At 47.3% G+C, this 23,923-nt stretch overlaps 1 protein-coding gene across 2 annotated transcripts in view; it reads left to right on the forward strand.

Annotated features, from left to right (window-relative positions):
* NOX4 (NADPH oxidase 4) overlaps positions 1 to 23,923 on the forward strand; it is a 278,377-nt gene that overhangs the window by 247,386 nt on the left and 7,068 nt on the right. For both annotated transcript variants that reach the window (XM_088449030.1, XM_088449031.1), the window contains 3 exons: positions 10,755 to 10,863; positions 14,291 to 14,359; positions 19,880 to 19,980. In XM_088449030.1, the coding sequence (XP_088305156.1) occupies positions 10,755 to 10,863; positions 14,291 to 14,359; positions 19,880 to 19,980 (279 nt within the window). The remainder of the gene's footprint in view (positions 1 to 10,754; positions 10,864 to 14,290; positions 14,360 to 19,879; positions 19,981 to 23,923) is intronic.

The raw sequence follows: 23,923 nt of genomic DNA on the forward strand, positions 1-23,923 counted from the left end.
TTGGGTTACACATAGATCAGTGATTTTCAACCTTTTTTAACTCGCGGCACACTACACAAGATTTTAAAATTGCCAAGGCACACTACCTGGCGATGCGGTGTGCGCGGACTATGAAAAAACACACTACATTAGTTCCCACAGGAACAAAACACACTCCATTGGCCCCCACAAGAATAAAAAACACACTACATTGGCCCCCACAAGAATAAAAAACACACTACATTGGCCCCCACAAGAATAAAACAATCCCATTGGCTGGCCTAACAGAAAAAAAAAACCACATTGCTCCCCACAAAAAAAAACAACCATACCACATTGCACCCCACAGAATTGCTCCCCACAGAAAAAGAAACCTATGGCTGGCCCCACAGAAACAAAAAACAAAAAAAAACACATTGTTCCCCACTAAATAGGCAAATATATGGCTGGATAACATATGGCTGGTTCTCACTAAAAAAAATGACATGACTGGTTCCCACAAAAAAATAAACTATGGCTGGTACCCACGAAGAAGAAAAAAATGTCTGGTCCCCACAAAACCCACATTTCTTCCCCCCTTGTCACTCACACTGCAGCAGGATCGCGTGCGGCGAGCCTGCCTGGACAGAGTGCGGGCTGGCTGATTGGCACAGGGCGTTGGCTGGCAGAGCGGGCTGGAGGGCAGTGGACAACGTGGCGTGCGTGACCTGTGATGTCACGCCGCCGCATCTTTGCAGGACACTACACGGTCGCGCCTGAGTCTCCCAGAGGAGCTCAGCGGCCCGGGATGCTGAAGTACCGTAAAATGTGCGCGGTGGCTCTGACAGCCCCGCGGCACACTTCACAACCGGCCACGGCACACTAGTGTGCCGCGGCACACCGGTTGAAAACCGCTGACATAGATACTCCAAGCTAGCGAATAACCCAAGACTCACCCAGAACGTCCATTTGGCACTTTGCTGAAGGCATGTCTTGCTCCAGCCAAGACATTGGTAAGGTCGGGGCACTGGTGTTGGCCGATAGGGCCTGGCTATCTGTCGGCGTTCTAAGTCATCCCAAAGGTGTTTAATGCTGAAACAGGAAAGTGCCTTCCACAAACTGTCACCACAAAGTTGTAAGCGGACAATTCTCTGGGATGTCATTGTATGCTTTCCTTCAATGGAACTAAGAGGCCAAATCATGAAACGCAGCCCCAGGACATTATTCCTCCTACACCAAACTTTAGTTAGCGTGAAGCTTTGTCCTGACATTCGCCAAACCCAGATTCATCCGTCAGATTGGCACATGGTGAAGAATGACTCCAGAGAATGGCTTACCATTGCTCCAGAGTCATAGCATATTGAGGTGTGTATTACACCGCTCTAGATGACAATTTAGCATTGTGCATGGTGATATGAGGAAGGTCTGCAGAGGCTCAGCCATGGGAACCCAATCCATGAAGCAACTGAACCACCGTTCCTGTTCTGATGTTGATTCCAGAGGCAGTTTGGAGCCCGGTAGTGAGTGCTGTAACAAATTCAAAAGATATTTTTAGCCTCTGTGGTGGCTCTGCTCTCCACGTTTCTGGCCTGACTTAATGGACATTGCCAGACACTTCCAGGTGTCCAGGAAACCACCCACGGCTATCAGAATCTCCTGGACGTTTAGTGCAGCCTAAAAGGTTAATGCCTTCTCCAAAACCAAAGGAGGAAGGAGGTTCACTTAAGACAAATGTTGAATGATAGCCATGGTTGGCCGTTACTGACTATTTTAAGATTGCTACAGTGACTGGGGGGTCTTACCCTGAAACTGAACATTCCTCATTGCCACGTATTGCCACAATAGGGAATATTTTCTCGGTTGTATGTATAAACCTGCATTCGATGGAACACAGGGCCTGATTCAGAGCCGGACGCTCTGAAAGAGTGCTCGCTCTGAATCAGGGCATTTTTTTTTCTGGTGCAGCCTCCGGGCCGCTCGCATAGCTGTGGGTGACAACCCACAGCTATTGCGAGCGGCCAGGTGATGGTCGCGATGGTTGAGACAAGACCCTTATGGTAGGGTCTCGTTCCCGCAAGCCCCACTGAGCTTCTGGCTCTTAATAGAGCCGGAAGCTCACCACTGACATCACTCGTGATGTCAGTGGGGCCGCCCCCAAATGGCAGGCGTTCCTTCGGGAATGCCTCCGTTTAGACAGCCACCCCCCCTGCCCACCTCCAAAACGGTGCGAGCTGTCGATCAAAATCGACAGCCGCCCCCTTTTGGTGCGAGACACGGAGCGCTCGTCGCTACCCGGGTCTCATGCATGCGCACGTCGGAGCCGGCTCCGGCGTGCGCATGCACAGTGGCCAAACATCGACCCGCTCACGGGCGTGTCTGAATCAGGCCCACAGGCTCCGATAACAGCCCATCCTGGCTTACGCAATCACTTTCATTCCGGGTTTGGACCGAGACTTTCAATTACTCCAGACCAGGCATTCGGCCACCCATATGCAGTGCAATAAAGACATTTCAACCCCTACAGCTGATTGTTGAGTGAGCGTTCGATCCCTCTCTGGCCTGGCTGCTCTGTAGGGAAAAGAGGTCTAACGCCATCTGATAATGGTTTTCGCTACTGCAAGCAACTTTGGAAAGATGTTTTTGGAGCTTGTTACCTAATTTCACCTTAGAAAACTATAGGGATGGGTCCTGTGTGGGCTGGAGATATATTTTCCCATCTGCAGATGCAATTGTTACTTTACTGCCTTATGTTTTGAGTGTTCCCCCCACCTCTTAGAGTGGGCCTAGCCAACCTGTGGCTCTAAAGCTGTTGTGAAAGTCCCAGCATGCCTTGCCACAGTTTTGCTATTAGGGAATGCTAAAACTGTGGCAGGGCATGCTGGTATGTGTAGTTTCCCAATAGCTGCAGGCCAGGCCTGTCTTATGCTGGCCATACACTAGCACGATATTGGGCCGACTGGCCGATTTTCGACGCGTCGTAAGATGAATCGCGTAGAAATCGTGTATTTTTTAAGTCGGATCCGATGCTGATCGTGCCGTGTTTTTCGCCATGCAATGCATCGTGCGTCCGACCACTGTCATTTCAGTGACATTTAGAAGAATGATGATCAGTTTTTCAGCAGGCACACGATTGATCGTAATGTGAGATCGTATGTATATCGTGTGTCCAAAGTGCATTCGGGACTGCCGGGGAGTTCAAGGGAAATCGTAAGATGAATCTTATCTTATGCTGGTTGTACTAGTGTATGGCCAGCATTATAGTTTATACTGCTTTCACACCGCCGTTTTGACCTGGGTTATTATCGGGTTAACCCGGCTGGCGGCTTGGTGAAAAAAAAACCCAAAACACTGTTCCAGTGCCCAGGGATCCAACCCAGGTGGCTTGTAGGGTTTGACATGGGAAGGACCCGGGTTAAGGGGCAGTGTGAACGGGTGTCCCGGGTCCCACTTCCAGTATAGGGAGAGGTGGATTCCCGGCCCTTGGAGATGATGTCAACTCCAAACCGGCAGAACAGTTCCACTACACCTGTGTGCAGTGTAAACACACCTACCCGGGTCGGAGCCGCGGTGAGAAAGGCGTCTGTCCCGGCTCTGAACCATACTGGAACCATGGGGGTCATTCAGACCCGCTCGCGAGCGCAGGACGCTCGCAAGCGGGTCGATGTTCCCCCAATGCGCATGCACATGACGGAGGGAGCTCAGTCGCGCGCATGCGCGAGACCCGAATAACGACGGCCAAGCCGTCGTTATGGGTCTCGCACTAAAGGGGGCGTGCTGTCAATGGTGACTGACAGCACGCCCCCTTTAGTGGGCGTGCCGGGGGCGTGGTTGCCAGACGGAGGCGTTCCGATGGGAACGCCTACCGTCTGAGTCCGGCCCCACTGACATCACTAGTGATGTCAGTGGGAGTAATTTTGGCTCTGATAGAGCCAAAATCACTCCAGGGCTTGTGGCAACGAGACCCTACCACAAGGCCAAGACCATATTTCATATTTTTGGCCGCTCGCATATGCTGTGGGTGGTCACCCACAGCTATGCGAGCGACCAGGAGGCTGCTCCATTTTCATGGAGGAGGGCCCTGATTCAGAGCGAGCGCTCTGGTCAGAGCGAGCGCTCTGGTCAGAGCGTTCGGCTCTGAATCAGGCCCCATGTTCCAAATCCCAAGTCAAACCCGGGATTTTGGTGTGAAAGGGGTATTATTTGTGTTATGGTCCCCTCAATGTTCAATACTGCCTAGTATGTGAGCACTTTATCAATAAAAGCTAAGAATAATGATACAGAGGGTGAGAGTGTCCTAATGGTCTTTAAAACGTATGTGTGTGACTTGGCAGTGGGGCCATGCTAATAATAAGTGAGCAGCAGTGCTGCACGAATGCTCAGGTGTCGTCTCTCAGCTTTTCACTTTAGCGTTACTCCTCCTATCACACGTCCTGCTCTGTATTTGCCTCTATTCTGTACTTCTGGGAAACGGCACAGTACCACTTCTCATGCACTGTGGGCCTGATTCAGAGCCGGTCGCTCTGACAGAGCGCTCGCTCTGAATCAGGGCCGGTCTTATTTTATTTTTTATTTTTTTAAGAACGGCCTCCTGGCCGCTCGCATAGCTGTGGGTGACCACCCACAGCTATAGCGAGCGGCCATGATGATGGTCGTGATGGTCAAGACCATCGCGACCATCAGGCTTGGGACGAGACCCTTGTGGTAGGGTCTCGTTGCCGCAAGCCCCAGAGAGACTTCGGCTCGAACAGAGCCGGAATCTCTCCACTGGCATCACTCGTGATGTCAGTGGGGCCGGCCCCAAATGGTAGGCGTTCCCATGGGAACGCCTCCGTCTGGGCAGCCACCCCCCCGACCCGCCCACCAAAGGGGGCGTGCTGTCACTCAACATCGACAGCACGGCCCCTTTGGTGCGAGACCCGGAGCAACGGATTGCCCGTCGGTATCCGGGTCTCACGCATGCGCACGACGGAGCCGGCTCCATCGTGCGCATGCGCTCTGGGCCACCATCGACCCGGTTGCGAGCGCTCAGTGCTTGCGACTGGGTCTGAATCAGACCCTGTATCCAGGTGCCATTCTCAGTATTTTTCATATTCTGTATTGATGGGCAACTGCACAGTACCACTTCTCTTGCATTCCAGGTGCAACTGTATTGGAGCTTCAGTGGTCAGTATGCATCCTTGCTATGTGTGTACAGGAAGATGCGCCTTTAAGATACATTTGATTATGATCATGTCTATGTATCTTGCGTAGAGCAAGAACGCGGCTTTGGGAGTCTTACCCCGAATCTTGAATGCAATGCATGTAGTATAGATGATAGAGATGTTCTTCCTTCAGAGAAACTTCTGTTAATTATTTAGTATTTGTAGAGACCTCGTGTTTCTTTCTGCAACATCGCTCTTCTACCTCCATTGCTCTGAGGCTGCCTTGTGTGTATTTACATTTATATTCCCTTTTTTATATGACGATTTCATGCATTTTCAGAAGCAGGACGTGATTGTGAGCACACGATTAGTAATAGCAGAGATGTGAGACGAAGACGTCTCCGTCTGGCCCAGTTCATTATCTCTCCGCTCAAGTGTCATATTGGGGTTAGGCTGCAAACAAGAATTCTGATGAGGTCTGTGTGACACTTTTAGCTTCCTGTCTACTTTATTAAATGGATTCCCTTGAGTTTTCTCTTTAGCGGCTTGTAAAGATGATCCGGGGTCAGCGAGAGGCGTCTCACTCAGCGCTGTCCTTTTCTGACCCATCATATTTACCTATTTATTGATTGTGCAGAGCTATAAAATTATACGGCGCGCGTCAGTTTGTTAGGTGGATACGTTACGTTTGGGAATCGGTCGTTACCCCGTAGGCCTATTGAGACTGAGCTTACAGGATATGTGTGTTTTACCAGTATTCTTAAATTAATATAATAACGCAAACAGATATTAACCCCTTATATAAAAAAAAAAAACGAAAGCAAAATAAATATATATTTTAAAAGGGTTGGAGTTTAATAACGTCATTCACATACCTAGTAACTGTGTTGGGGGGGGTGTCACACCCTTAGGACCCCTGTTATTTACACCTGTGTCCAGTGCTATCACGTATATAACCAAAGATGACCTGCCCACATCAAAGTATTTGTCTAGTTTTTAGTGCCCATTCTAGCACCTGTCACAAGCTGTGCAGTTCCTCTTTCCTGCCTGGGTTGTTGCTCTCTGCTCTGGTGCTTCTAGCACACTCAGCCGGTGCAACAAACTGCTGAGATACAGACCTGAGTGTGCTAGAATCACCAGTGCAGAGAGCGACGCCAAAGGCAGGAAAGAGGAAGTGCACGGGTTGTGAGAGGTGCAGGGTTCCAGAATGAACACTTTAAGTAAATATTGTTTACAATGCACCCCCCTCCATCCGATGTAAATTATTCTGAATATCTCCAAACTAATCTTCAAATTTAATCTTCAAAAAGGATTACAAATGCCACTTTCATCACTCACTGGTAGTAGTATACAGCTCCATTTTCATGGCTCTTTTAAAAAGACGCTACCCACTTTTGTTATAGGGGATTTCAACATCCCCATGGTCAAACCTAGTGCCGCTGTCGTCTATCAATTCCTCAGGCTTACTTCCTTCTGTGGTCTTTCCAGGCAAACATCACACCCATCACAGTGGACACACCGGTCCCTGGACTTGGTGTTCTCCAAATCAGCTTTTCCAGCTCGCTGATTAAAGCTTGCTTTGCTGTAACTCACCTTGCCCACTGAGCCTCAGTCTACACCCAAATTACTGCACTTACACTGATACCTATGCGGATTTGACCCGGTCCTCTTCTCCTCATTTTACCCAACTCTTCTCTCTTCTTACCACTCTGTCCTACCCTGATGTTGAGGTCTCTAAAACTCTACATTCATAACAGTCCCCCTGGCACCAGAAAACAGACCCACTATCTGCAACTGTGCCACCTCACCCCCGAAGGCCAATGGAGGAATATCACTCTGGCAGTTTTGGTCACTGGTGGACTGTTTTGTGGGTGCCAAAAAAGGGGTCTCCAGCCAGCAAATCAGGGTCTGAATCTAAATTGTGCTTTAATTTCAGCACAAATAAAGCATTCAAAAAATAAACAGCATAGCCCCTATTTACAGTAGGGGATTACCTCTGCTTCAGCCCTCTCTATAGATGGCCATTTAACACTCATACAGTAGCTTTAGGGATTCTTTCTCAGGCCTCTTCCCACAAAGTCCCACAGATTCCATGGCTCCCCTCTGCTACTCTCCAAGCTGTCTCTAGAGTAAACTAGTTGTCTGGGGATAGACTATGTGCCTCTTACTGATGCTACCCCAGCCTGCTTTTTGGCTACCCAAGCATCACCTACGCTATTTCCTGGGCAGCACTTAAATCCAGTGATCCTACCGTCCCATCACCGAACATGTAGCTTATTAGTATTACCCAGGTTGATTTTACCATAATATAGAAATTAGAGCTCTAACTAGACTTTTTGGTGCCTTGTGCCAGAAAGAGCATTGGCGCCTCCCTCCCCCCTCTATTTTTCAAATAGGGACGCAAGACGCGCATTTGAAAAATGGGTGTGGCCTAATTGGGAAGGGACATAAGACATCTGATTTGTCCGGTATGATGATGAAGGGGTACCGATCCCATTGTACCACTGTTATCCAGGTGTCCCTGCAAAATACAGTGTGAATCCAATGGCTGCAGTGATGTTACACAATAATTATGCAGTATAACTCACCAGCTCTAGCTGTAGGGGAGCGCTGGTGAAGCTGCACCTGCAACAGGACTTGTCCATCAGAACAGCCGTGCCCAAGCCTGGAGCCTGCAGTGTAGATCACCGACTGAAGGTATTGAAAAGAGTGCTACTGTACTTGTAGTGCACATGCAGCAATATCAGTGGTGGGGAGGTCTGTGTACAGTATGTAATCTGCGCCGGCAGGTGAACTCACCAGTAAGTGTACTTGAGGTGCGCTGGTAACATCTGGGTCGGGAATCGGTGGCTGTATTCAGGGCTGCCATCAGAAATTGTGGGGCAGATAACTCCATGTGTAAGGTGTCTGACTGCCATGTGAGAGGTGATAGGTTAGAGTCCCGGGTATGACAGTATTTTGAAATGTGTGTGTTAAATAAAGAATGACGTGACTGAAGGTGCTTGGGGAGGTGGCCACATGGAGGGGGAGTTGGCCAGAGAGGAGATAGGAGCAGTCAGGAGATGCCAGGGATAAAAGAAAAGAAAGCTACAAGTGAGAATGATTAGAAACAGAAAATTGACAGGCACATGCAGCGCCCCCTGCCCTGCCACCTAAGTTAATAGCCCTGATATAAATAATCATTTTATATCTAAAACCAGTCCATCGAATCACTCCATATTGTAAATAAGGTTATTTATAAATTAAATATTCAAAATGGTGTCCTCCACACATCAAAATATACTGTATGGGGAGTTCTTTACAACTACACCATGTAGACAAAAGTGACTGGACACCCCCCACGCAAGCGAAATGCATACCATTGCACACGAGTTCAAAATGGCCACTAATGTGGTGGTTTCGACAAGAACACTTGGTAAGGCAGCCCATGCACTTACAGTTCTACAGAAACAACAAGTGTTTTCATCAGGACGACAATGCCACCTGTTATGTTTCCAGGACTACGCTGGACTGGTATACAGAAAATTCGGTAACCTGGATGGACTGCCCAGCTCAGAGTCCAGATCTTAGCCCCACTGAGAACCTCTGGAATGAATTGGAGCGACGGGGTGCGTCTAGGTCAACTCCACCTTCTTCAGTGTCACAGTTGGTCACTGTACGTATGGCGGAATGGCAAAACATACCGCCTGCTGCTGTCCAGGAACTTGTGGACAGTTTGCCAAGAAGGGCGTCTGCACTAATCACTGCACGTGGTGGCCTACAAAGTACTGACGTCAATAACATCTCGTTCATCTATTTGCTGTCTGTGTCCAACCACTTTTGTCTACATAGTGTATAAGATGAATCTACAGTAAATACTGTGGGCCTGATTCAGAACCGGACGCTCTGACCAGAGCGCTCGCTCTGAATCAGGGCCCTCCTCCATGAAAATGGAGCGTCCTCCTGGCCGCTCGCATAGCTGTGGGTCACCACCCACAGCATATACGAGCGGCCAAAAAGATGGTCGCGATGGTCTTGACCATCGCAACCATCGGACTTGCGACGGAGACCCTGCGGTAGGGTCTCCCTGCCACAAGCCCTGGAGTGATTTTGGCTCTATCAGAGCCAAAATCACTCCCACTGACATCACTAGTGATGTCAGTGGGGCCGGCTTCAGACGGTAGGCGTTCCCATGGGAACGCCTCTGTCTGGCAGGCACGCCCCCGGCATGCCCACCAAAGGGGGCGTGCTGTCAATCAACATCGACAGCACGCCCCCTTTGGTGCGAGACCTGGAGCGATGGGAAGCCCGTCGCTCCCCGGGTCTCGTGCATGCGCACGACGGAGCTCCCTCCGTCGTGCGCATGCGCAGTGGGGAACATCGACCCACTTGCGAGCGTACTGCCGCTCGCGAGTGGGTCTGAATGACCCCGTGTGTTCATAACCTTCTACATCTTGTAGAATAAATTCACTCAAATCAAACCACTCATTAAAGCCATATGGAATACGTGTATTGCAGCAGTTATTCCTTTTTATAAGTTATTGTGCAGGTTTCCCCATTGCAAACCCAAATGCTACTTTTTCTGTACCCATACATCAGAAGATGTCACCTTGCTTATTGTGTTGTTCAGAAGAAGTGTCTGCATGTTTCATGTACTTGTACTAATGTTATATGTCACCGATGTTCATATATCAAATCTATTTAGTATCCTGGAGACGTGTGGCGCGCATATTGCAGACTGAAGGGCAGGATAACATATATACTACATATATGAGCATCCTTTTGCAATGAGCATCATATTCGTGCTTTTAGTTATTTTTACCATTATTAAATGATATTTATATCGGTTGGCTGAAAATGGATCTATTGGAACATTATTGCAAAGTGACTAATAAGGCTGCTATGTGGCTCGGCATTACATTCCCGTTCACTCTGTGTGCCCTGCTCTGTGCTCTACCCTGCTAAATTGGGGGCATACACATGTGCAATAAGGGCCAGTTTGGGCTTCGGTTCCAGTAGTGAAAGTCCAAACTGTGTATCGCTGCTTACACGCCAACCCACATACGTGCTTAGGAGAAAAGTGCGCGGACTCCAGAGTGGATTGACACATAAAACACTGCTATAAACTAGCAGGTATCCGGTCAGCAGGTTAATATTAAGAATGTTATCTCCTAACTGTCGACAGGTTCTGAATATCGACAGTGAGGATGTCGACGTGGACTTTACTTCGATAACAAATACGTCAACATTCAAACATGTTGACATTTTCTTAATGTCAACATTTAACATGTCAACACCAACATGTCAACGTACAATATTTTACTTATATTTAGGATAGGGGTTAGGCTTAGAGTTAGGTTTAAGTTTAGTCTAAAATGAGCAAAAAATAAAAAATCAGTATGTCGACATTCTGGCGTCGACATTAAATGAGCACATTATGAAAATGTCGACATTTAACCGTGTCGGCATTCTTGATGTTGATCTTCTAAACGTCGACTTTTCTTACCATACCCAAATTAGCAATACATTTATCACCATTTCACTATTCCCCTTATTGCAAATTGATTATTTTTTTTGCTCCTTAATAAATATGTCAATATAAATGTATATAGAATCTGACTCTGGCAGCCTGTGGACTACTGTCCCTGTAACACTGGGTTTCTTTGATTTGATCAGAGACAGATGGACAGAATACAAGCTGCAGCGGCTCTATTTCGTGTGGATCTGCAGAGACGTCCAGTCTTTCCTCTGGTTTGCCGATCTGCTGTGTGCTCTGCACAGAAAGGTAAGGACAGTAATTGGATGTTTGTGTCAATAGTCACTTCCCCATACGGTATGTGAAAGCCTAGTATAATGGAGAATTACTTTGCCTTCCCTTCCAAGACTGTGACTATATTATTTGCTGAGACCCTTCCCGTTCCTCACTAGTGTTCTGTGATCATCTCATTTCCCTCCCCCCACATATACAGTATACAGAACCCTTTCATTTTCTATTACTTTGCTTTTGTGTCGCACTACTGTTCGGACCTGGTGTCCGCTGTACTCACGCAGCCACGCTGTGCAATCGCAGGTGATGAGCGTACTTTATTGTGTAACAGACAATAGTTTGAATGTGGGCGTATGCGAGGGAATCGGGGTGAGTTACATTACTTCTGTAATAAAAGACCGCAATGTATTTTTTCCATAATGTTGATATTACTGTATCCGCTTGTACAAGATCTTTAGGAGCAATAAGGAAACATTTACTGAATAAAGGGTTTAAATGTCTTCATCGGTGGAATTTGAAGTAGAGATGACCGGTTACAGTTTGGACTTGCCAAATTAACGCAAGTTCGAATGTATCTTATTGGCTATCCAAAACGGGATGTAGTTATTAGACCGGCGGACGCAATTGCCGCCAGTCTAAATACCGACACTTCCTGCCCGACACGGGACTTAACTTAGGCGTCGAAATGCAGACTCCTATGTTAATCCCGACGCCGGAAGACCAACCCCTGCCATCCCGATCGTCGTCTGACGGGTAAGTATAACACTTAGCCTGGGGATGGGGGGGTTAGGTTTAGGGACCCCCGTAGGGACTTAGGGTTAGGCACCCCCCCCCGGGAGGGTTAGGGTGCGGGGAGGGGGTTAGGTTTAGGTACCCCTGGGGGGAGGTTAGGGTTAGGCACTAGGGGGGGGGGGGGCTTACGGTTATGCATCCCTAAAGGAAGGTTAGGGGGGGGGGAAGGGAAGTGTTAGGATACTTACCACCCCCCGTCGAAGTCTGTTCAGCCACTGGTATTTCAATCCCATTCCATCCAAAACACGTGAGAGCCAGATAGCCAATAAGCTGCCATTTTTGAGGTCTGAACATAACCGAGTAAAAGGAAACCGCTCATCTCTAATTTGAAGTGACGTTTCACACTTTCCGCCCTGCACATTTTCAGGTGTGCCCACGAAGATTGAATTTCCAGGACAGTTCCGAGGTCTGTGCGGTTTTGGTGAAATGCTCTAGTCGGATTTGTCGGCACAAACAGATAAGCCTCGCACCTCCGTTATGGTTTCTAAATGAGCCCTTTTTCTATTTTCTTCATATCAGGGGTTTGTTATGTAATGTACTCAGTCACTTCCTAAATAATAATAACCTATTAGAGTTTTTGTCAGTTTGCAAAAAACTGGTGCCATGTTGCCAGCCCTGCCTGACTCCCCTACGGATTGCTGGTGGCTCCAATGTGTACAGACAATGTGAAGCTTGTTATTAATACATTGAATAAAACATTGCTGTAGTCCCTCTTTTTTAAAAGAACTTCAAACCAGTAAACTAAACTGATTGTTCACAACATCTTTGTGGCAATTGTCAGCCTACATCCATCATGAAGCCGGTTCCCGGCGTCCCCCGCAGCCTCCGGAACTGCTCCAACAATATCTAATGTTCAAATGAATGAAGACGTGAGGTCTCGGAGCTATTGATCAAGCTGGATGAAGTATCTTAGAAACTAAAGACTACAGCAAAAATGAACACATACTGATTTCACTATTGCTCCTGAAGGGCTGTGCATGTAGATTAATCAGTACCCTGGGTCCTAACGAGTGCCGTAAGCAGACAGAAACCTATAAAGTGAGGCCTATGGACAAGTCTCGGATCATATGACAAGTCACGCTGTACAATGTACAGTATAGTACATATGTCTCTCCAGATATTGTATAGGTAAACCTATAGGGATTTTACACCAGGATGTGTTACCTCTAATTGTGGAAATGTATGTTATTATCGTTCTATTTATGTCACTCCTTCATATTATGTAGCACTTTACAGAGAATATTAATCATTCAAATAAGCCCCCTACCCCACTGGAGCTTTCAGTCTAGCACACAGGTTCTCCAACTCAGAACCCCAAACAGTGCACGTTTTCCATGTTTCCTCATAAGTGGATAAAGCTGGCCACGCATCTAAAGATTATATTTCCAATCAGCCAACTAGTTGACTGGTTGGAATGAAAATCTGGTAAGGTATGAAAGCAAATGACAATCCGTAATTTGCTCCCAAATGCCGGAAAATGGACAAAAACTGTTGTTTGAACAAATTGTTTAGATCAAACTTTTAACAAACTTGTCTGACGGCCATTTTCATCTGTTTTCTGGCATTTAGGAGCAAATTGCTGATCATCAGTTACTCCCATACGTTACCAGATTTTAATTCCAACCAATCAACTAGTTGGCTGGTTGGACAGATAATCTTTTTTTACTTTTTTTTTTTTTTTGGCGGCTTTAGTCTAGCACTCAGTCCATAGCTGCAAGGCTGTAGTGCTTTCTAGCGGCATATATATTAAGTTGAGAAAAGTCCTTTTCCTGCCGTAAACAGGGTATTTTTTTTTTGTTGTTCTAAAATGTTAGCTCTGTAGCCATAGTAAGGGTTTTTCTGTGAAGGTTTCCCCAAGCACTTGCAACGCCGATGCCTTCCGATCACTTCCGCCATCTCAGGCTGGGGTCATGCCAGGAAAAAATCCTGATGCTAACATACTTTCACGTGTATATGTAAAGGGGTGCCAGTGGGGAGCGGGTACTGATTACCTGGGCTCGGGCTTGATGGAGGAGCCCGGGTAATTAGTTTTAAGCCAAATCGCGCCGGAGTCCGCACATCATAAAATGTGTATATGGTATAAGTGTCCCTTACTGTAAATTATATTAGAAAACACATGAGACTTGCCTATAAGGAGTGAGGCCACGGGCTAATATTATACAGGGCGTGAACAGGTGCCTTAAGTTATACAGGGGTCTAGTTACTAAGCAGTGTTAGGAGACAGAGTGAAAAGTGATAAGAAAGTGATAAGGTGCCAGCCAATCAGCTACCAACTGTCATTTTTCAAACACAGCCTGTGAGATGGCAGTTGGGAGCTGATTGGCTGGCACCTTATCACTTCCTTATCACTTTTCACTCTGTCTCCTAACTGGGCTTAGTAAATAGACGCCACAGTCTGTGTTCATTTGCAGTAGAGGTTGTGTTATTCTTCATGTAATGTTATGAGAAATCAGTACTTAGATAGATATAGATAATGGTACCTAAGTTTAAATAAACCATTGGAAAATGAAGTTTCCTTAATCTCAGACTAATGGTTTCACATCAGAAATGATTTCCTACCTTGCAAAGGGCTTCTGAGGAAGTAACATTTAGGCGATGAAAACATGTTTGTCTGCGTAGAGCTCATGCTTTGCACATCGTGTTTCTCCGGCAGCTTTGGCAAGATAATCGACCTGACTATTTGAATATCCAGCTGTACCTCAGCCAGACAGATGGGATACAGGTAAGGTGCTAAAAGTCTTCATCTAACTGATGATGTTCTATGGATAATTTTAAATTCACATCTGAAATGTCTATTATTCCCTTGTTTATTTCTGATGAATTCACCCCCCCAGGGAAAGCATATTTCCTTTGCATGGCTCACTTCTGATTAAAATGCTTTCCTGGTTACAGATGTGTCAACATACAGCTATCCTCTGTGCGCTACAAGTCACGTTACACGCAACACGTGAGCGACGTGCGACTCTGTAGCGTCGAGCGTCTTATCATGCAACTTTACCCCTTAAAATGCGTGTTTTTCGCAAAGCAGAGCGAATATGACGCACAAGCAGCTTCTGCTGATTAAAATTATACGTGGCCATGCCTGTATTTCGTGTGCGACTGCGGGTGTATCTGCATGCAAAATGCTACGTTACAGCAGTGTTCTCCCCAGGCTGTTTTCTGCGGGCGCATCGCCCGGCAGAAACAGCCTGCCGCCCGGCACTTTTCCCCGCCGACCCCTGCTGTGGAACACTAGCCTCTGAAGTAACCAGAGGCTAAAGAAGCCTCCGATCACTTCAGAGGCCAGCTTTCCCAGTGATGCACTGCGCGGGTGACGTCATGACATCACCCGCGACGTGAGGAGCCTTCCCCACGCGTCTGCTGGATCTAGTTAAATCCAGTCAGCGCGCGGTAGGAGCGGCGAGCGGGAGACCGGCCAGCAAGTAAAGGTAAGTGCTGGGACCGGGACCAGTCTGGGGGCATTTTATAATGGAGCCAGCCTGGGGGCACTGCACAAAGGGGCCAGCCTGGGGGCATTTTATAATGGAGTCAGCCTGGGGGAATTTTATAATGGAGCCAGCCTGGGGGCACTGCACAAAGGGGCCAGCCTGGGAGCACTGCACAAAGGGGCCAGCCTGGGGGCATTTTATAATGGAGTCAGCCTGGGGGAATTTTATAATGGAGCCAGCCTGGGGGCACTGCACAAAGGGGCCAGCCTGGGGGCACTGCACAAAGGGGCCAGCCTGGGGGCACTGCACAAAGGGGCCAGCCTGGGGGCACTGCACAAAGGGGCCAGCCTGGGGGCACTGCACAAAGGGGCCAGCCTGGGGGAGCTGCACAAAGGGGCCAGCCTAGGGGCACTAATTAAGTCTGGGGGCACTGCATAAAGGGGCCAGCCTGGGGGCACTGCATAAAGGGGCCAGCCTGGGGGCACTGCATAAAGGGACACTATTTAAGCCTGGGGGCACTACATAAGGGACCAGTCTGCAGGCACTACATAGGGGCACTACTTCAGCCAGGGGGCACTGCATAAGGGCAAAGCTAAACTACAGGGAGCAATGCATAAAGGGCACAAATACACAGGGGGCACTGCATAATGGGCACTTTTGACTGAGAGCCAGTGGGGGAGCAGCCTGAGACATGTCGGGCTGGATTGGTCTGGGAGATACCCCTTTTCCCGGCGCACGCATAATTGCGAAGGCCCCCACCCGGCTACTTTTGGATGCCACCCGGCTGGAAAAAATTTCTGGGGAGAACACTGGTTACAGTGTCAGTGTAACGTAGCATTTCTCATGCAGCTGCAGCCGCACACAGACTATAGGCATGCTGCATATCATTTTAATCAGCAGAAGCTGCCTGTGCGTCCTATTCGCATCACTTTGCAAATATGACACCTTATAAGGGAAAAATTGTCACGAAATGATGCTCGACGCTGCCGAGTCACACCACGGCGTGGCGCGACTGGAAGGGCTGTTTAACGCGCAGGGAGACTAGATGTATATGGACACATCTGTAATCATTACTTTCCTCAAACCAGAATGAAAGGCGACATTCGTTCTTATTATGTTAAAGTATATTGGAGGGCCATAACTAGGGATAGGCAAGCGGCGCTGGCCCTAGGGAACTGCACCATAGCTGCCCTGTGGCACCTGTACTTGGCATACAGGGTGCAGCCTAGAAAGCCACCACAAGGAAAGACGTCAGAAGGACAATTTAGGCATTCTGCCTCTATCTAGTGCCGCCACAGATCTCCCTGGTCCCCTAGACCCAGCAGGGTCAGCACAGGGGTGCTTTATCGCCCTGTTACAGCCCTAATATATTGTGAGACGTACAATTGGTCTTCTTATGCTGGCTACACACTTACGATGTGTATCCAGCATTATGTCGTCCGTGGCGGGTCCCAGCAGGTGTCCGGCAGCGATGCAACGACAGCGGGGGCCATGCTGCATTCGGCAGCATGGCCCCTGCTGACGGTAACACCTGTCGGACCTACATGCACGCAGGAGCGCACATTGTCAGCGACACAGCGGGTACACACTGCCCAATGTGGACGATATGTCTTCCGATCCGCCGGATCGGACGACATATCTAGTGTGTACCCGGCTTTAGAGTATTTTCACTCTCCTAGTGCCAGGTCGTCTTTTTTGTGTCTTTTTGTCGGAAATGTATCTACTGGAGCATATACACGGTCAGATTTGTCAGATCTGTCAGACCGTGTGTATGCACCATTAGTTGTAAAGTGATGCGGCTAGGACGCGTCGGCAAACTGTGCTGATTCATTTGATATGTGGCACTTGTACATCTGTGTGCGACAGAGTCTCTCAAGCAGCAAGCGAAGTGCTACGATGCAGCCCCCATAGCTTTTTCCGCGCCAAGTTCCGTATACAGACTCCGTCCCACACATTTATACAAGTGTAGCATACCACATTAATCTGCACAGTCTCCTGGTGCGCACTGGTCGATTTGTATTGAGACTAAGATAAATTTTTAGCACAAAATAGATGCCCGGTGTTAGCAGAGCTGCACGGGACCAGGCATGTTTTGCGTTGCGTGGCATATTGGGGCTAGACGCAGGGGGACACATCTGTAAGTCGGTTTTGCACTACGTGTTCAGAGATTGGCAGGAACGTGTATGTGTACATAAGCCTTTTTTTCCAGCTGTTGCGCTTGGGATAGGCCTGGTACAAGTTTGCACTGATAATGATGACAGCTGTGAAACCAAAGCATGCGGGTGGGGGAGGTCCGGTCACAGAATTGGGTACCACTCAGCTTGCGGGCAAATATACACCTTTAGTTCTGTGCACACAGTTATGGAAAACTTGCGTTCAACTATGCTTTGGCCCCTGACAGGAACCGGACTGGGTTGGTGCAATGCACCACGATCAAACATGGAGTTGCGTCATTCAAACGCCTATCCACTTAAAAAATAGACGTACAGTAGCATTGCTGATGTCCTTGAATGTGTGCAGGGTGAAACAGAAGTCATGTTATCCCTTTAGGTTTTTGTTATACAGTGCAGTGGTTCTGCTAAATTTACATAAAAAGGATCATGAACTCTTATTTAAGTGATGGTACATTAACCTTTTCAAAGTCTGCTTCAAATAAGCTGCATCTTAGCCTATGTATTGTACTAGAGCACAGGTTCTCAAACTCAGGGCCTGATTCAGAGCCGCTCGTAAGCAGCCGCTCGTTCGCTCTGAGCGATGTTTGCACAACTGCGCATGCGTATGGGTCGTAATGCGCATGCGCAAACCAGTCATTGCGGTTGGAAATCGTGCGCTCGCAAAACAGCGAGGGGCTGCTAATTTGATTGACAGAATGTACCATTTCTGGGTGGTAACAGGGGAAGGTGCTTGAAAACGGGGGAGTGGAGATCCGAACGCAGGCATGCTAAACGGTCAAAACGGGCGTTTAATGGGAGTGCATAATTAGTAAAGGAGCGTCATCGACCATGTCACTTGGTTGTCTTTTAGCCTGAACTGCTCGCAGTGATTGCGGTAAGAAAAACCTACCACAAGCACTGCGAGCAGTTCAGATGCCTTTCGATGTACCCGATTAATCTAAGAAATACCGGAGATGACGTGTGATGCGAACGGCTCGCTCAGACATAGAGGCGTCAACAAACCGCAAAGAGCGAGGGCTCAATTTAAATAGCCGGACCCTTTTTCTGAACGACCCTCCGCAAATAGCGTCCGGCTCTGAATCAGGCCCTCAGTCCTCAAGACCCCAAACAGTGCATGTTTTCCAGGTATCCTCACAAAATCACAAGTGAAATAAGTATCTCCACCTGTGGATCTTTGAAAATGTGTCAGTGAGTAATGAGTACACCTGTGCACCTGCTGGGTGACCTGGACAATGTGACCTGTGTGGGGTCCTGAGGGCTGAGTTTGAGAACCACTGCACTAGAGAATAGAAAACATAGTATATTACAGAGGTTCCCAAACTCCGCCATTACAGTCCAGGTTTTAAGGATATCCTTGATTGGGGACAGGTGACGGAATTAATACCACAGTCATTTTGATTTCACCATCTGGACTGAAGCATGGATTGTAACGGTGGAGTTTGGGAAACTCTGGAGTATGATATACTGTACATGGTTCAATCGATGTCAAAGCCTTGTAGTAAAATAAAAACACCATAATATTATTTTATTGCTTTTTTTTGTCTTTGTTTGTTTATAGCTCATTATCTGTATGATACATTTACCAGAGATTTAGCTGCCGTGTACCTACGCTTCCCTATTAGCTCTGCCATGCAATTCCAGGGAGTTCTACAACTCCTGGATTACCACAGGCTGCTAAGTCTGTATAATGGTGCATACACACGGTCAGATTTTTCCTTCAGATATGAACGATAACGATTTAAAAATCGTTCAGTCGTTCATATCTGAAGGAAAATCGTTCATATCTGACATGCCTGAACGATGGACGATCAACGATGCGCGTTCCCGATGGTCAGATAACGATTTCTGATATCTGATGTGTTTGCAGTCAGACTTGGACGATTCCATTCATTTTAATGCAGTCAAAAATTGTTCAATCGTTCAAATCGTTCAAAACTTTGGTAAAATCGTTCAAATCGTTTAATCGTTCATCTGACAAGTCTGACAAATCTGACCGTGTGTACGCTCCATTAAGCTGCATACACACACAACGATTTTGTTACCAACGATTTTATGAACGATTTTATTAATGATTTTCTGTCAGATTATCTTTCAGATTTTTTAAAGTGTAATGAACGATTTTTATGAACTACAAACGATTTTTGCATATTCCCTTAATGAAAATCGTTGATTTGACAAGTCTGACTGAACTATAAACTACAAATGTGAACGCGCATGTACGATTATCGTTCATCGTTTGACTCAGAAAGTGAACGATTTTTTCAAACGATTATCGTTAAACGATATTGTTTAACGGTAATCGTTCAAAAGAATCGATGTGTGTGTATGCAGCTTAAGACCATGGCTATATCAGTCAAAAACGTTTACATACAGAGTGTCTAAAAAAGAACAGCTGCCTATGGCACCATGTACACAGAGATCAGGACTCGTATTAACTCATCTTTTCATGTACCGTTGTTGTGTCTGTCTCAGTGCAGAATCATTATTAGTCGTCGCCCTCCCCTGTTGCGTCTACACTTCTTAAAGACAGGAACGCACACAGAGCAGTGATACAATAGTCGCCGTTATCAGAGCATTACACAATATGTAATCGCCTAGTTCACAAATTCTTACGGCCCCCCTCTGTGCCATTTCTTGCAGAAAATAATTGGTGAAAAATACCAGGCTTTGAACGCTCGTCTTATTACCGGCCGACCTCGCTGGAAACTTTTGTTTGATGAGATCGCCAAATCTAACAGACAGTAAGTAACAGTCCAAGGTATTGTGCAGTGATAAGGAGGGATGGCAATTGCAATGCATTTTAGACAGTGTAATAGCTATTTGTTTGCAGCATTTGGAGGCTTTATCTAATATTATAAACCAAAAGTAATGTCACATGTAATTCTCCCTGCCATGTTTCTCCAGCCTTTAGGAGAACAGTCACTTTGTGCGGCTGAAAGGGGGATTTCATTGTTCAAAGGAGACTAATAGCTGGATTAAAATCTAAGTATTTATATACTATACATTGTAAGTGGCTCTAGAAATAAGGGGAATAGTACGATTCGGGTTAAGGAGAGACACATTTGTATTTCTCTGATTAAAAAGGGACAGAAAGATAATTAAGCAGATATGCACATGGAATTTATTAATATGTATTGACCTTGGTTAAGGACTGCGTTATCCATGACTGCGTTCTTCTGACGGTCACACGTCTGTGACTTAATGCGAACGCCGCTACAAAGCCTGGTTTAAAGCCGCCCGTCACGATTGTGCAAGAACTGAGGTGCTCGCTTTTAGCGCCCGCAGACACTGTAGTACCCCTTAGAACTTGAGACGGGCAATCGGTCGCACCATTGAAACTTGCTCCAGCCCTATGACAGGTGCAGATTATCCATCTGTGTATTGCCCTTTGTGAGCGACACGCCCATAAGACGGTCCATCTCTGCGTGTCCGATTAGTCGCCTCCCTGTCATCGTCCGAGAACGCCCAATGCATTTTAAAAACATTTCTGAGCCCATGCTTTTCCCATGAGCGCCAATCCCAACTGCAGCTCTGTGCTTCCAGCAGAGCGCACATCAACCCAAGCTAGTTATACAAACATGAGGAGTTATATCTACACCAGTGGCCTCCACAGACACCAGATCGAGGGTCGTTCCAGCAGTGCAGCAACAAGGGCGCCACCTCACAGGGGGTACTGTGCGGCAGCCGCCAAGAACCTGGACTGATCTAGACAGGCGCGCATGGAGACAGCCACATCGCCAGATTTAACTTCGGGCCTGGGCAACGCTGGGCTCAGTCGCTGGCCCCAGGCCATGACCTACAATAACACTGCGGCGTGACATCATAGATCACACCGCTGCCCGCTGTCCCGCCGCCACAGTGCTCAGGAGTCTGCACTGAGGCTGCAGCCGCTGTTGGAGCTGGTGCCACCCACGGCTGAGGGCAGGAAAGGAGGTATCATTTTTTTCCTGTGGGGGACAATGTGTGTGTTTTGTTTTTCATGTGGAGGCATTTGTGTATGTTTGTTTTTTTATATGGCGGTCTGTGTGTGTTTTTTTCCCCTATGGAGGCCTATGTGTGGAGTGGTGTAACAATGGCCCCTGCAGACCCCGCGGTGGCACCAGGGTCCGTAGCTACGCCACTGCAACTGTGAACGCTGGTCTCTGAAGTGTTCAGAGGCTAAAAAAGTCTCTGATCCCTTGAGAGGCCAGTGTTCCCAGTATTGCAGTGCGTGGATGATGTCATGACGTCACCCGCGTTGTGAGGAGCCTGCGAGGCCGCGCCTGCTGGATCACGTTAGATCCAGTCAGCACGGCAGCAGCAGTGAATGCATGGACGGCGGGCCACGTGGAGTCAGCGATGCCCACCGTGGCTAGGTAAGTAGTGGGGTCAGGTAAGTACTGGGGGGTCACTGCATAAGGGGCAGTACTTTTAGGGCCACAGCTACAGGCAGCACTGCATAATTGGCCACAGCTACAGGGGGCACTGCACATGGGCACAACTACAGGGGGCACTGCACATGGGCAGCGTAACTACAGGGGCACTACTACAGGGGCACTGCATATGGGCACAACTACAGGGACACTGCATATGGGCACAGCTACAGAGGCATTGCATGTGGGCACTACTATAGGGGCACTGCATATTGGAACAACTACAGGGGCACTGCATAAGGGGCACTACTACAGGAAGCACTGCATAATGGGCACTACTACAGGGGGCCCTGCATAAGGGGCACTACCACAAAGGACCCTGCATAAGGGGCACTAATACAGGGGGCATTGCATAAGGGGCACTACTACAGAGGGCCCTGCATAAGGGGCACTACTACAGGGGGCATTGCATAATGGGCACTGCTACAGGGGGCATTGCATAATGGGCAATACTACAGAGGACATTATTAAAGGGGGCATTGCATAAGGGGCACTACTACAGAAAATGCTGCATAATGGGCACAACTACAGGGGCACTACTACAGGGGGCACTGCATAAGGGGCACTAACTTGATACACACAGTTTACAGGTTATAAGGTACAGTATGTTCCCAATAATCTGGTTCTACACGGACATACAAACTGTGCAACCTGTCTTGAGCTGAGGTGACAGACTGGCAGGAGCGGAGAGGAGGGTTGGTGAGGTAGATCTTTCAGGGTGGGATGTAATGGACATAATGTGTATAATTATGTAAGGGGCATTACTGTGTGGCACAATGTGCTATTAGGGGTATTACTTAATGTGGCATAATGTGTTATTAAGGGCATTACTGTGTGGCATTATGTTTTATAAGGTGCATGATTGTGTGGTATATTGTGTAAGGGCAATACTGTGTGGCATAATGTGTTGTAAGGGCCATTACAGTGTGGCATAATGTGTTATAGGGGCATTACCATGTGGCATAATGTGTTATAAGGGGCATAACTTAATATGGCATTATGTGTAAGGGGCATTGCTGTATTACGAAACCACACACCTTTTTCGGGAGGGCGCGCACAGGAAAATCTAATCTTTGAGTTTGGGGGGGGGGAGTTTGGGCGGTAGAAGCTTTTTTGGCAGGGGGAGCAAAATTTATAGTTATGCCACTGCCTATGTGTGTGGTTTTTTTTTTTCCTCTAGAGGCCCATATGTGTGGGGGGGGGTTTCTGTGGATGCCTATGTATGTGTGTTTTTTTCCTGTGGATGCCTATGTATGTGTGGGGGGGTTTTCTGTGGATGCCTGTGTATGTGTGTTTTTTTCCTGTGGATGCCTATGTATGTGTTGTTTTTTCCTGTGGATGCCTATGTATGTGTTGTTTTTACCTGTGGATGCCTATGTATGTGTGTTTTTATTCCTGTGGATGCCTATGTATATGTGTTTTTATTCCTGTGGATGCCTATGTATGTGTGTTTTTTTTCCTGTGGATGCCTATGTATGTGTGTGTTTTTTCCTGTGGATGCCTATGTATGTGTGTTTTTATTCCTGTGGATGCCTATGTATGTGTGTTTTTTTCCTGTGGATGCCTATGTATGTGTGTTTTTTTTTTCCTGTGGATGCCTATGTATGTGTGTGTTTTTTCCTGTGGATGCCTATGTATGTGTGTGTTTTTTCCTGTGGATGCCTATGTATGTGTGTTTTTTTCCTGTGGATGCCTATGTATGTGTGTGTTTTTTTCCTGTGGATGCCTATGTATGTGTGTTTTTTTTCCTGTGGATGCCTATGTATGTGTGTTTTTTTTTCTTGTGGAGGCCAATGTATGTGTGTTTTTTTCCTGTGGATGCCTATGTATGTGTGTGTTTTTTTTCCTGTGGATGCCTATGTATGTGTGTTTTTTTTCCTGTGGATGCCTATGTATGTGTGTTTTTTTCCTGTGGATGCCTATATATGTGTGTTTTTTTCCTGTGGATGCCTATGTATGTGTGTTTTTTTTTCCTGTGGATGCCTATGTATGTGTGTGTTTTTTCCTGTGGATGCCTATGTATGTGTGTGTTTTTCCTGTGGATGCCTATGTATGTGTGTTTTTATTCCTGTGGATGCCTATGTATGTGTGTTTTTTTTTTCCTGTGGATGCCTATGTATGTGTGTTTTTATTCCTGTGGATGCCTATGTGTATGTGTTTTTTTTCCTGTGGAGGCCTATGTATGTGTTTTTTTTCCTGTGGAGGCCTATGTGTGTGTTTTTTTCCTTTGGAGGTCTATGAATGTGTTTTTTCCTGTGGAGGCCTATGTGTG

Source organism: Taudactylus pleione, unplaced genomic scaffold, assembly GCF_031769625.1.
Source record: "Taudactylus pleione unplaced genomic scaffold, aTauple2 ptg000478l, whole genome shotgun sequence".
Taxonomy (NCBI): Eukaryota; Metazoa; Chordata; class Amphibia; order Anura; family Myobatrachidae; genus Taudactylus; species Taudactylus pleione.